General features: G+C 38.2%; 1 protein-coding gene across 1 annotated transcript in view; it reads right to left on the minus strand.

Annotated features, from left to right (window-relative positions):
- Positions 1-2,412: 2,412 nt before the first annotated feature.
- C2CD6 (C2 calcium dependent domain containing 6) overlaps positions 2,413-14,986 on the minus strand; it is a 48,000-nt gene continuing 35,426 nt past the window's right edge. Inside the window, exons 11-14 of the mRNA XM_043525579.1 lie at positions 14,424-14,502; positions 13,340-13,386; positions 8,729-9,115; positions 2,413-6,319 (exon numbers count right to left, since the gene is read on the minus strand). Of these exons, the coding sequence (XP_043381514.1) occupies positions 3,314-6,319; positions 8,729-9,115; positions 13,340-13,386; positions 14,424-14,502 (3,519 nt within the window). The 3' untranslated portion in view covers positions 2,413-3,313. The remainder of the gene's footprint in view (positions 6,320-8,728; positions 9,116-13,339; positions 13,387-14,423; positions 14,503-14,986) is intronic.

Genomic DNA, 14,986 nt, shown 5'->3' on the forward strand with positions numbered 1-14,986 from the left:
ACTACTGCACTGGGCAGCACAACATAGGGAGAAGGTGACCAGCCCTCTGTGGAAAAAGAAGTGATTCGGGACTATTTAGAAAAGCTGGACGAGCACAAGTCCATGGGGCCGGATGCGTTGCATCCGAGAATGCTAAAGGAATTGGCGGATCTGATTGCAGAGCCATTGGCCATTATCTTTGAAAACCCATGGCAATCGGGGGAGGCCCCAGATGACTGGAAAAAGGCTAATGTAGTGCCCATCTTTAAAAAAGGGAAGAAGGAGGATCCTGGGAACTACAGGCCAGTCAGCCTCACCTCAGTCCCTGGAAAAATCATGGAGCAGGTCCTCAAGGAATCAATTCTGAAGCACTTAGAGGAGAGGAAAGTGATCAGGAACAGTCAGCATGGATTCACCAAGGGCAAGTCGTGCCTGACTAATCTAATTGCATTCTATGACGAGGTAACTGGCTCTGTGGATGAAGGGAAAGCAGTGGACATGTTGTTCCTTGACTTTAGCAAAGCTTTTGACACGGTCTCCCACAGTATTCTTGCCAGCAAGTTAAAGAAGTATGGGCTGGATGAATGGACTATAAGGTGGATAGAAAGCTGGCTAGATTGTTGGGCTCAACGGGTAGTGATCAATGGCTTGATGTCTAGTTGGCAGCCGGTATCAAGTGGAGTGCCCCAGGGGTCGGTCCTGGGGCCGGTTTTGTTCAATATCTTCATAAATGATCTGGAGGATGGTGTGGATTGCACCCTCAGCAAGTTTGCAGATGACACTAAACTGGGAGGAGTGTTAGATACGCTGGAGGGTAGGGATAGGATACAGAGGGACCTAGACAAATTGGAGGATTGGGCCAAAAGAAATCTGATGAGGTTCAACAAGGACAAGTGCAGAGTCCTGCAATTAGGACGGAAGAATCCAATGCACCGCTGCAGAGTAGGGACCAAATGGCTCGGCAGCAGTTCTGCAGAAAAGGACCTAGGGGTTACAGTGGATGAGAAGTTGGATATGAGTCAACAGTGTGCCCTTGTTGCCAAGAAGGCCAATGGCATTTTGGGATGTATAAATAGGGGCATTGCCAGCAGATCGAGGGACGTGATCGTTCCCCTCTATTCGACATTGGTGAGGCCTCATCTGGAGTACGGTGTCCAGTTTTGGGCCCCACACTACAAGAAGGATGTGGAAAAATTGGAAAGAGTCCAGCGGAGGACAACAAAAATCATTAGGGGACTGGAACACATGACTTATGAGGAGAGGCTGAGGGAACTGGGGATGTTTAGTCTTCAGAAGAGAAGAATGAGGGGGGAATTTGATAGCTGCTTTCAACTACCTGAAAGGGGGTTCCAAAGAGGATGGCTCTAGACTGTTCTCAGTCGTAGCAGATGACAGAACAAGGAGTAATGGTCTCAAGTTGCAGTGGGGGAGATTTAGGTTGGATATGAGGAAAAACTTTTTCACGATGAGGGTGGTGAAACACTGGAATGCGTTACCTAGGGAGGTGGTAGAATCTCCTTCCCTAGAAGTTTTTAAGGTCAGGCTTGACAAAGCCCTGGCTGGAATGATTTAGTCAGGGATCGGTCCTGCTTTGAGCAGGGGGTTGGACTAGATGACCTCCTGAGGTCCCTTCGAACCCTGATATTCTATGATTCTATGATTCATTATTAAAAGCAATGTTACAAACAGGTGCAAAAAAATCCATCAAAAAAATTAAGTCCAAACAAAAAAGGCCACACTGATATAACTCAAGGACTGAGTTAAAATCATGCTTGATAAAAAACAGAAAATGTGGAACCAAAAATTAATAAACCAAAATTGGTGTGTTAAATATTAGGCCTAATTGGTGAACATAATAAGAAAAGGATTGGCTATTCCACACATCATTCCCTTTTTGGGTCCTTAAAGAAAGGCTTTTGGAGGGAAAGAGAGAAAACCAGACAGAGCCTAGTGAAATGCGTTTCACCATCAGGGCTTCCCCGCCACCACCTCCTGGGACCCCAGGCCTTCATCATCCTAATCCTGAGAGATGTCCTGATCAGATCAGGCCAGAGAGAAGGACCCAGGAAACATCCATCCCTACTAGCTCCAGGTAAATCCCAAACACCACCTGGAATAAAATGGGATCGGACTTTAACAACAGCAGTTCTAGCCCATCTTAACTAACTTCTTTTACCCAAAAGAACAGTTATTCCGTCCTTAATACAATCTAAAAGACTGTCAAACAAAGGAGGAGGGAGGGTATTTCTAAAACGCTCTCCAGCTAAAAGGAAAGGGAACAAGAAATTTTAAAATAAAAGTCTTAAACACTTTAAATTTCAAATGCTTTACCTGTTTTTCCCTCTTTTCTGTATCTTTAATAAGGATTTTTAATGGTTTGTTTGCTATGGTGCCAAGCAGCTAAAGTGTCTGCATACCAAAACCTGAACCTTGTTTAACATTGTTTAATATTGGACAGTGATTGGGTTATGGTAACACATAGCTCATATATTCCATCTAACTTAATACAACAGGACCCAATCCTTCATACTCTCACCTGGGCAGTTCCACTAAAGTCAATCCCAGCAAACAAATCAAAGAGACTGTTCCTCCTTTTACAAGGAGACAGCTCCCTTTCAGCCTGGAGGTCTGACTACACATGCTTGAGAGACCTTTTTAGAAAAAAGTCATCCATACTCTCATCTGCAAAGCCTCTGCAGGTAGAGATTCTGGATTAGAGTGTCCTTTGGTGCTTCTGGGCTTTATCTGAGAAGGACTTTTGGGTATTACAGACCTTGGTCATGTACCCTTCAATGGGGCATAATCCTTTACCATGTCCATTGGAAGCAGGGAACATGGGGGTGAGGGGTAAAAGGAACACCTCAAATTCCAAATTCTTAGATGTCTTTAAGTGTCTGTGGCAACCCAAAAATTATAAAAAACTGCCAATTCCCCCTTTGCAAATGTAGACAAGAGGCTACATTTACTCTCTAGTAAACTTACTACATTATTTACAGTTATTCACTATTATTTCACTAACATGCCAGAGAAATTGAAATGATGGTTTTCTTTGAATTCCCTGGCAGGGAGAAGGTGAGGAACGGCTAGAAGAGTGAGGTATTTAGTTTTGATTTTTCTTCCCTATTTGGGTGACATTACAAACACATTTTGGGGTGGGGTGGGGGGCTAGGACTGAGGGGTAACAAGGATTCAGTGTTGGGCCCGCTTACTTGGAAGCTATCAGTTTATGAAGAGGTACTGTACTAATAATTCTGCCTCCAGATATTTAGAAAGTCATGTATTTAGTTTTCTATTTCAGACATTCATGAGGTGGAAAACTGAGAGAAAATTATTCTTACAGGTCTATTTCCTTCTGCACACCAATCAAATGGAAACTACTCACGTATGATTTTTCTTGCAGTGCTTTTGCCAAATGCTGTAGCTGTGGTTCAGACACTGTGGCTGTTGGTATCTTAATAGACTTGCTAAGTGATTTCTTTGATCTCCCATCATTCTCTCTTTCTTGCTCAGCTTTCTGCTTCAGGCTTTCCTTTTTCAAAATGTTTGAGACTGTAGAGTTTTTTGAATCCTTCTTGGCTTCTGAAACACATGATCTTGGACGTGGTGGTTCAGAATGTTTTCTATGTTTTTCCTTTAAGATCTTACAGTTATTCAAACCAGTTTGTTTTTCCTTTTTAAACTGTGTGCACATTAATACTTGTCCCTGGGGTGGGCAGCGTGATGCAACATGCTTCTTAGAATGCTTAGCACGTTTTTTTTTGCCTTTTGACTTCTCATGAGACTTGTCTGGTGACTTAGTTTCTTCCTCAGACCCTGAATGTACAAAGATAAATGTCTGAGGGTTTACGGGAAAGGAAAGTGTTGGTTTGCAGAGATATTCCTTAAGTTCTGTTTGGATAGCAATATCATGGGCACGTAAGGAAGGTGAGTCTATTGTTTCATGTGTTCCCCTCAAAGTCTCATGCGGGGGCTTTGGTTTTAATGATTTGTCAAAATCTGTGTTTGAATGTGCTACTTCTGCTTTACCAAAACAACGTTGTGGGTCTTGACTCTCTTTTTCTAAAGTATTTTTTTGAGGAAGGTGTATTACACTATTGGTTTTGGTTTCATTGATTAGATTTTTCATCACACATGTTACTTGTCCTGGAACATTCTCTACAGGAAGTTCGAACTTCTCTTTTCTTAAAATAGGCTTTTCATTTATTATTCTGAATTTATCAAGACTCTGCTTAGAATGATATTGCCCTCTCTCAAGTATATCTGTATCAGTAACTATCAGTGCATTCTGGCATACTCCCTCTAATTCAATCTCATTGATTAACCCAGTTTCTGAAGCACTTTCTATAGGAAGGTTTTGCAAGTTGTTGCTTAAAACAGATTTTAGACTTTTTATTTCTGTTTCAGAAAGTTTGTCTCTGTGACCTTCCTTCAATATTTTGCTTAAAAGAGACTTTAGATATACTAGTTTTGTTTCTGAAAGTCCATCTTTAAGGTTTTTGGTTAAAAGAGATTTTAGACTTAGATTTTGCTCTTCCCCAGGTAAATCTGATTCCACCTCCCATGACAGTCTTTCGTTAGCTCTCAGCACAAACAAATTGTGGTGTATCTTTCTTAACTCTTCCTCTGTGATCAACCCTATTTCAGAGAGTCGTTCTACAATATGGTCTTGGATCTTTTTGCTTAAAAATGACTTTAGATTCATTATTTCTGTTTCTGAGAGTACCTCAAGAAGGAAGTCCTGTATATGCCCACTTAAAACAGGTTCTCCTTTTATTATATGTGGTTTAGCAAGACTCTCACCAGAATGAACTTGGCTTATATTGTGTAATTCTGTCTCCAATGCCACTGGAACATTGGAACATTCCAGAATGTTCAGCAAGGAATTGTTCTGAAGTACTGTCTCCAATTCCTCTTTTGTGATTAATCCTGTTTCTGAAAGTTTCTCTGGGAAATGATCTTGGAGACATTTGTTTAAAAAATCCTTTAGACTCATTATTTCTATTGCCAAAAGTTTTTCTATGAGAGAATCTTGGAGAGTTTTGTCTGAAGCAGATTTTAGATTTATTTGTTGTTCTGAAAACCTCTGCTTGTGATAATCTTGTCCTATCCTAGGTGAATTTGTCTCCATAACCATTGGCAATTTGACTTTGGTGATCTTCAATGAGTGGTTTGGGTGCTCCTTTCCTAACTCCATCTCTGTGTTTATCCCTGTTTGTGAATGTCTCTCTATGGCACAGTTTTGTAGGTTTTGACTTAGATATTTTGTTATTATTTCAGGTTCTGAACATTCTTCCCTAGATTGACCATTACTTTTCTTTGATAAATCTGCCACAGGCTTCAGTTGTCTCTCATCAATCCTTGACAAAGAAAAGTTTGTCTCTTCCTTTCCTAACTTCACCTCTTCAATTAGCCTTCTTTCTAAAAGCCTCTCTATGGGAAGATATTGTAGATTTTGGTTTACAACAGATTTAAGACTTATTTCCATTTTGGAAGGTTTCTCCTCACAACTATCACTCATTTTCTCAGCTAAATCTGTCTCCAAAACCACTGGTGATCTATCTGTAATTCCCTGCAATGATAGGTTTTGGTGCTGCTTTCCTAACTCCAAATCTGTGATTATCCCTGTTTCAGAAAATCTCTCTATGAGACGATCTTGCAGGTTTTTACTCAAAACAGATTTTAAATTTATTATTTCTGCTTCTGAAAACCTTTCCCTGGAAATATCTCTTCCTTTTTCAAGTAACTCTCTCTCTAAAACAACTGGTGATCCATCAATAATACTCTGTATGTTCTGGTATTCTTCTCCTAATTCTATCTTTGTGACTATCCCCATTTCTGAAAGTTTCTCTGAGATAAACCCTTCAAGATTTTTGCTTAAAACAGATTTTAGCATTATTATTTTTATAAGTCTATCTATAAGAAAGTCTTCAAGAGTTTTACTTAAAAAAGAGTTTAGACATACTATTTCTGTTTCTGAAAGTCTCTCCTCTTGCCATTTCTCTGGCAAATCTGTTCTTATAGCCACTGTTGGGGACTCTTCTTTAAAGCTAATCCCATCCTCCTCTAATTTCATCTTTGATTCTATAAGTTTTAATATGGACAGGTGCTGACTGTTCTTGCTTAAATTAATATCTGAACTTCTTGCTGCAAATGTTGTAGATGCCTTGACAGGTGGATCTTGGTCTTCTTTAATGTCTGCACATGAAAGTTTGTTTTTCAGAAGAGTGAAAATAGGCACTTCTTGATCTTCTTTCTTTTCATTCTGTGCACTTGATTGTGTTCTACCTACATGTCCCAAAAAAGGTTCAAACTTGTCTCCACTAAGAATAGGTTGCTGGTACTGTAACATAAAACACAAATCAATTAAGAAAATATTTTTTAGGGGGGATTAATTAACAATTTCTTATATGACAACAGTGCACCAGTTATTTAATTTTCTCAGAACAGTTATTCAAGACTGATTAAATCAAAACATATGCAAGAAAAAATGTTCCATGAGAAATTTCAGTATGAATAATATTCAAAATGTGTACAAACATTAAATCAATCCAAATAAAATGTCTGTGAAATTGTAAAATGGAAATAAATGCCCAACAGTGAAACAAACATAGATTAAGGCTAACATTTTCAAACTTTAGTGCCTAAAGCTGAGCACCTAAATCCTTATTTATTCACCAAAAAAGAGGCTTGATCTTCAGCTAGTATTGCTTCCATGGAAGATGTGGGTCCTAAACCCCTCTGACCAATTAAAGCACTTTTTTTTTTTTTTTTTTTTTAAAGTTGTCTACATAGATATTTAGCAGCCTGACTTTGGGCACCAAAGCTTGAATATTTTGGCCTAAATGATTTACCCAAAGCCATGCAGGGAGTCAGTGACAGAGCTAAGATTAAAATTCTGGATTGCCTGGCTCCCTTTCCCCCTTTCCTGTGCTTTTACAACTAGACTTGACCATGCTGCCTGCCTAGTGCTACTTTTTTGGGAAAATGTATTGGACAACCAAAAACGATAGTTCTTCAACCCTATAAATCATGAAATCTTTAAAATTCTGTGTTAAAATAACGTTAAGGTTCTAACATAGACTAACAAAGATAAAATTAAGATGCTACTGCATCTCACCTAAAACGCTTTGTTAAGTAAAAGACACTGATTATTATATTTTACAAGTAGCTACCTCAAATTTTCCATGCACAAAACTGCATGCAGACAAGTTTCTGACGTAGAGATCTGTAATTTGGAAGACTAACTTGTATTTTACACATGCTAATGCCTGTTTATTTGCACAGATGTAGTAACAGTGCACACACTACTATTACTACTATAACTGAAAGAGTAGGTGAAAATTTGGGTCAGAATAGCTGTCAGTTCCCCTTCAGAAAAAGCAAGCATGCCTCTCCGCTATACCTAGTTATTAAATGGGGAACTTAGAACTTGTTTACAATGGAAAGTTTTACCAGTTATACTGATATAGTGATACAGGTGTAACTTCCTGTTCAGACACACTTATTCTGGTAGAAAAGTAGATTTTTTCGATTTAGCTTAAATCATTTCCCAAGCGACATAAGCTAACCTGAAAAAAGGCACACGTACTGGAGTGTCTACATGGGTGCGTGTGTTATACTGATATAAATATATTGGTTTAAATTCACACCTGGGATCATAAAGATAAGGCCATGCTTTAGACCCAAATTTACTTCCAACCCCCGCAGAGAATTACTTGTATCTAGGGCCTACCAAATTCACAGCCATGAAAAACACATCATAGACAGTGAAATCTATTCTCCCCTCATGAAATCTGGTCTTTTGTGTGTCCTATATTATACAGATTTCACAGGGGAGACCAGCATTGCTCAAATTGAGGGTCCTGACCCAAAAGGGAGTTTCAAGGGGGTAACAAGATTATTTTATGGGGTCGCAGTATTGCCACCCTTACTTCTGCGCTGCTGCCTTTGGAGCTGGGCAGCTGGAGAGTGGTGGCTGCAGGCAGCAGCTCTGCCTTCAGAGCTGGAGTCCCAAACAGCAGCCATCGCTCTCCAACTGCCCAGCACTGAAGGCAGCGCTGTCGCCAGCAGCAGCACAGAAGTAAGGGTAGCACTACCGCAACTCCCCTTACAATAACCTTGCGATCCCTCACCCCCACACCTCTTTTTTGGGTCAGGATCCCTACAATTATAACACGATGAAATTTCAGATTTAAAGAGCTGAAATAATGAAATTTATTATTTTTAAAATCCCATGACCATGAAATTGACCAAAATGAATTGTGAATTTGATAGGGCCCTACTTATATCAAATAGGTATTCTCTAAAGTTATGTGAAACTCAGCATTCTTGGGTTCATGCTACTGAGCAAAACCAAGGAGGGAATTCTCAAAGCATGAAGCCACTGACTCCAGGAGCATAAATCCAGCGTCTGCCCCTGAAATGAAACTTAGGTGTCCCCTTACAGCCTCAGCCTTGAGTGGCAATTTCTTTTCAAAGAGAGATAGAAACTAAAGTAAAAAGTGATTAAAAAAATTAAATATGACAAAAAAGTTAGAGACTCCTCAACACTGTGGAGAGGAGAGTGGATGAGTCATCATCAAGCATCACAATGTATATCTCAGAGAACAGCCATCACAGAAAATTCACTTAAATTTTAAAAAGAATAGTCACTTTGAGAGAAATAGTTAGACCTATGTTTGGAGCACTTTAAATAAACTCACTATTGATGCTGATGTACTGAAACAGTCTGTATATTGCAAGTGGATACCTGTATTTGTATTACTGGATAATTTTCTGAACCTGACGGGTCAGGCCTCTTTGAAGATATGCCTGCTGGTTCCAGATCTTCTATTTCTTCTTTGCCATGATTATTTCCCAGTTTTGTTTCCCTCTCTAGAGGTATAGCAATACTACTTTCCGAGTCCACAATTTTGCCTTGATCTTCTGAAGATTTCCTAGTCAGATTTTCAGATACTTTCTTAGTTGGCAGCTTTTGAGAAATAGTAGATGCAGATATTCCAGTCTCTCTGGGAACAGAAAGATGATTTTTTTCAGATTCTGAATGTTCCTGGGCATCACTTAAATCTGTTTCCACACTTCTCAATACGGTCTCTGCAATTCTCAAGGGCAGGTCAAAATCCTTGCTGGGTTCAGTCTGTAAATAAAGAAAAAAAATTTTTTTTTCTCTAATAATAACTAATATTGTTTAAAGGTCAAAGTCCAAAACGTAGCCTAGAATGAGTAGAGGCAAGTCTCATGGAAGTCTTTGTGTCAATTTCAGCAATGAGCTAAATGGTGGTATATAGTTAACCATCAGATTTAAATTGGTACAGTGTAAATGGGAAAGTAGTTAAATTGCACTGATTTGGCATTCAGCGGTTTGCAAAACAAATCACACTTTACACATTAATTTTTATGAATTTACAACAGTGTAGCAGAACAAAACTTGGCCCACTGGGTGGGGAAACTAACAAAAGGATGCAAGGTAAAGTAAACTCCCCTACTTTAACTTAAGCCCATGCTGTTCCCAACACCACAGGCTAAATTCACCCCTGGCGAAAGCAGGTGCACTATTCACACTAATTTCAAAAGGAGCTGCACTCACTCAGACCAGGACTGAACTACTACCCCGAGAATACTACACTGTTATAAATTACACTCATTTTTCAGACTCATTAAGTGCCAAATCTGTGCAGGACTTTACCATTCCCATCTGTTTTACAATCAACTTTTACCACCATTTATGTAATTGGTAAATTTGGGCCAGAGTCTGGATTTTTTGCTTAAATAACATTGGGGTTTTTTATTATAAACATTTGAAAGTAAAGATCAAAAATCCCCCTTTAACAATAACTCATGTAAATAGCTTTTAAATATCCAACATTATGCCAATCAATAAAACAGAAGCTACAGAAAACAGGATAAAAGTAAATGAAATGAGAAAATGTTACATTAAAATAAAATGTATCAGCATTACAGTACTTCTATTTAGGGCCTCAGCCAACTCCCACCGAAGTTAATGACCAAGCTCTCATTGACTCCTGTGGGGAGCTAGATCAGGCCCCTAGGAAAGGTAAACAACACGATCAAAGTTAGCATTCTTTTGATTTTTTTTTTAAATTCCTATGTATTACATGCATCGCTGGCTGATAGGTTCCCAGATAAGGGCTTTTCCTACAGAATCTGTCGTAATGAGTGCTACCGTCTCTGAGTGTACATTGTCTTGACGACCTGACCTGAATAGATTAAATGTTTTTTCTCTTGCTTGAAGCGCTTCCTAGTCACTCCTGTCAGTCTGCTCTCACAGATGCACAGCATTTCAAGTCCATAGTTGTCCACCTCCCATACAATTGGTGAGATCTTTGATATTTGAAAGATTGTTCTCATGTTCCAGTAACTGACAGGAACATGAGAAGTGTTTTCTTGCTGCCAGACTCAAATTTTGGGGGGTTCTGCTTTCACCAGGAGACTTCATGAAACACTAAGCAATCATTTTAATAATTTTTATCATTTCTATAACCAATGAGGTGTGTGGTTTGTTTGTTTGTTTTAAATAAGCTAGGTGGTTAGCCTTGCTCTCAATGCTCTCCATTTTATCTTGGCTTGGAACCGGCAGCATCCACATCAAAGTGCAGAAGGCGGGGTATCAAAAGATATCCACAGTATTCACTAAACTCAACAATGTATAGAGATACAAAATATACAGTACCAAAACAAAACAGAGTTTTCAACTCAAATGTCATCTCAATGCTAGTGTATAGCTGTCAGAGCTGGAGAGCTATTAAACATGTTAGATAGAAAACTAATGTCTTCCAAAATAAATGCCTATGAAAGATTCTGGGCATTGGCTGGAGAGACTTTATCACCAACCAGCAGCTCATCTCCATTAGAATGAAGTGTTGGATATATTTGGGTCAGCTACTCTGCATGCTAACATACAGACTCCCACATGAAGCTGTCAAGTGGAAACCAAGTGGTGTGAAGAAATGAGGACACTCAAGAGAAACCTTAAGAATCCTTAGCAGGGAGGGTAGACCAGTCTATCTCAACATCATAGAATGGATGGAAGCAGCTGCAAATGACAGAGAGGGATGGAAGAGACTAGTTTCTGCCCTGTGCACCAACACTGGTGCGAGAAGGATGTAATAATAATAATTGTTGGCCAGACATTCCCATTTCTAGAAATAGGATTATTTTCTTGTTTGTCTGGAGAAACAAAAATCTAAATCTCTGAAAATTCTTCACATCATATGTGACTCACAGAAAAGAAAACTATTTAAAACTATGCTTGGTACTTGGAGTGTCTTTGTGCTTTCTGTTTATGAGATAACAAGTATATCTTGGGCTGCATAACCTACAAGGTTTATAGGAAATCTATTTTCAGGCCAAAGAGGTTACTGATCCAGTATAATATGGCTTTTAGTGAGTTAAGAGAAAACGTCCTCAGGTTATGAATTATTAAAGATCTTAAAAAGAAAAGGAGTACTTGTGGCACCTTAGAGACTAACCAATTTATTTGAGCATAAGCTTTCGTGAGCTACAGCTCACTTCATCGGATGCATACTGTGGAAAGCATAGAAGATCTTTTTATATACACAAAGCATGAAAAAATGGGTGTTTACCACTACAAAAGGTTTTCTCTCCCCCCACTCTCCTGCTGGTAATAGCTTATCTAAAGTGATCACTTTCCTTACAATGTGTATGATAATCAAGTTGGATGAAAAAAGATTTTAAAACTCTCTGGGTCCTTCCACCCTATCTTCTCTCCCTCCTTTACTCTTTAACAAAGTTCTTCTCATGAGAATTACTGCAATATATCTCTACTTGCATTGTTCTCAAACTAGTGATCTGTAAGTGTGGAGTTTCTCCCAGTGAAACCAAACCATGTAAACACAAAACAAATGATATACTGGTAACAGGAGTTATGCTTGGAAGAGAGAAATGGGTCAAATGAATTTTTTTCAGCAGCTGATGGCTTCATTTTCTTTACTTTTGGTACTTTCCCCTTCTCTCTCTTTTTTTTTTTTTTTGCTTCAAAGGAGGGTCAAATAAAACTACAGAATCCGATTTTTCTAACTGAACAGGCACCAACTAATCCAATTCAAAACCTAAACACATACAGTTAATAAAAATTAAGAAATCAGAATTCCTAGTCATGACCTTTGCAGCTAGATATATTTGTTACTGATCTGCTTACACACTTAGCAACCAGGTTTCCATTTCTTGCCAGGCTTCTAAGTTGAGCTAGTTAAGCATTCTGGCTAATCGGTGTATGGTAAGCTCTTCAAGCCCTATTTATGAAGCATTTATGCATGGGGGAGAAAGTGTGTGAGAGAATGCATATGTGCAGATATATGGGTGTGGGTGGGAGAGAGAGAATAATTAAAGTCACAAAAGAGAAGTCTGGGTTGTGAAAGATTTTGGGCAGACATGAGAAAGACAAATACAGCAGAGAAGTTAGAGCATACAATATAGGAAATGGAAAGGGATATAAGGAGGTGGAAGGAAAGAAAAAAAAATAAAAGAGACATTGGAAACAACGTACACAAAGATGACCACAATCTAGCATGAAAAAATGACAGAGTGAATGAAAGCAACCAACAAATCAGAGACACTCAAGCTACATTTTAAAAACTGTATTAGCAATATGTTACAACAAACAGTGTGCAACTGTCTAATTCATTGCAGCTGCAGGGTTGGAGGAGAGTGAGCGCTTCTAGTAGTGGTGCAATGGCAAAGGTTTTTTCCATCATAACTAGTAGGTGTCAGGTAAGTGTTCCAAGCCTTGTCCACGATATATATATAACACATGTGAATTCCAGCTACCCTTGCATGAAGGCTGACAATCAAAATTAGGGTGACCAGATGTCCCAATTTTATAGGGACAGTCCTGATTTTGGGGGCTTTTTCTTATATAGGCACCTATTACCCCCCACCTTCTGTCCTGATTTTTTACATTTACTGTCTGGTCACCCTAGTAAAAATATAAATCAGGGAAGGAAAAATTTTAGCCAATGATATGAGGGAAAATCTCTACTCAGACAAAATGTGCTATGGGATCTTTAATGTCTACTCAGGACAGATAGGTCCTCCATTTATACCATATCTTCTAAATGACCACCACCAGATCATCACTTGAAGATAAAGTGAAACCTGGTAGCCAATAGGAGTTTTGCCATGGAGCCAGCATTTCACCCAATGAGTAAATGAGCACAGAGAGTTAATCCACCTACCTCAGAAATGCAAAGAGCTGAGATGACCCCTGCTGAGATTCAAACTAATGGTTTCAGGGCGTTATGGTATTTCAAACCCGAAGTACAAACATTAACATTTCATTCTATGAAAATGCAATTAATTTTTAAGGAATAAACACCTTTACCTCAAATCCAAATAGCTGTTCCTCCTGTAATTGTGAATCATCTTCAACTGAGAAAAGAATAATTAGGAACTATATACATTCTTAATCTTACTAACAAGGTATGAAGCACATCACAAGCAGAAAAAATGTTTAAATTCCAATTTATTCTTCATTAGTTTAAGGGACACTGCCAAGTTACACAAAGCAGGTAAAAAACTGATTTACTTCGTAAATTTCATCTCCTGAACTAGCTAGATCACCAGGCTGACTAGATAATAAATTTCAACAGGTTACTTTATGCAATTTCACCTATAACTGCTGAGATACCTACTAACAATATACCGTTTAAATATTTCCTTTCTAGATTTTAAACATTCCATTCTAAAGCCTTTATTATGTTATAGTAATAACTGACAAAACATCAGTCTTTTTCACAAAAGGCTGACATATTCCAATCACTTGATTTACTTCTTTATGCTGAACATATTGGATATTTGCCAACATGGGAAGTACAGTCCCCTGTCTCTGTATGTAATTTTACTGTGTACTACTTTATAATAACCGAAAACACAGACCATGGTAGATTTTTGCTTTGGTCAAATCTCACATGTAATAACATGTCCAATACAGTTCATTAAACTGAATGTAACAGCTCACAATAGGTCATCTACAACACCTGCTTACTGATAACTCATATGCATAACCTCCCAATATTCACACTAATTCTAGCAAGTCATCCATTGGCTAATCATTACCATAACAAATAGCCTGTCACAAACCTTAAAATTCACCTCACAGGTTTGTATGGCAGTATCTCTAAAACACATGGCATCTCCCTAAATTATAAGGAAAAACAAATTAAAACTGAACTAAGACCAAAATTTGGAGCACATATTTTGACTCTGATTAGGACTATTTCCCTTCTCTAATATGGCTTCTTTAATTATTTTATTCATAATTGTTTATATATACACCAATGATACTTAAAATTGTGAGCAAAGAGATTTTTATATTTTGCATCGGTAAGAGGCTCAAAATCGTATTGTTGGCACTGTCCTTGCCACTTGCTGTTTTTTAAAATATGAAATACTAATGTTCTCCAAACCTGATGTGTCAGAACAGCTTCCGATTCCTTCCCCAGTAGCATGTTGTATCTTTCCAACCATTTCCCTGAAGCGAGAAGCCTAAAACCCAAAAAAGGTGAAAAGTGAAAGGTTATTTGCCAGTACTGTATCTGAATTTCTCCTCCTGAATTATCATCATTACAGAATCACACTTTTTGATGTGCAAATTCTCAGAGTGTCACTTTGTGAACTTTAGTAGAGACATTTTAAATCTGTCAAGTAAGCTTATACTGTAGCTCTGTATATTGTTAATAAACCCTAGAAAGAGACTATTTGTTACAACTTTTCTTTTCATCAGCTCATTCTGTCAAACATAAGCCAAACACAAAAAAGAAAGTCTCTCTTCTTGCTAGGTGAAGTTCAAGAGGGGGAAGCAAACTACTGAGATTAGTGCAGATGACTGTTACTTTTATTTTGTAATCATAATTAATTTAATAATTATAATAATAATAATGTAATTCCCTGCCAAAAGTTAATTTAGAATAGTGTTAAGGCTGAGGATACATTTCAACAATCTAGAATAAATACATTATATCTATTATTA

This window comes from Chelonia mydas, chromosome 11 (assembly GCF_015237465.2).
Source record: "Chelonia mydas isolate rCheMyd1 chromosome 11, rCheMyd1.pri.v2, whole genome shotgun sequence".
Lineage (NCBI taxonomy): Eukaryota > Metazoa > Chordata > Testudines > Cheloniidae > Chelonia > Chelonia mydas.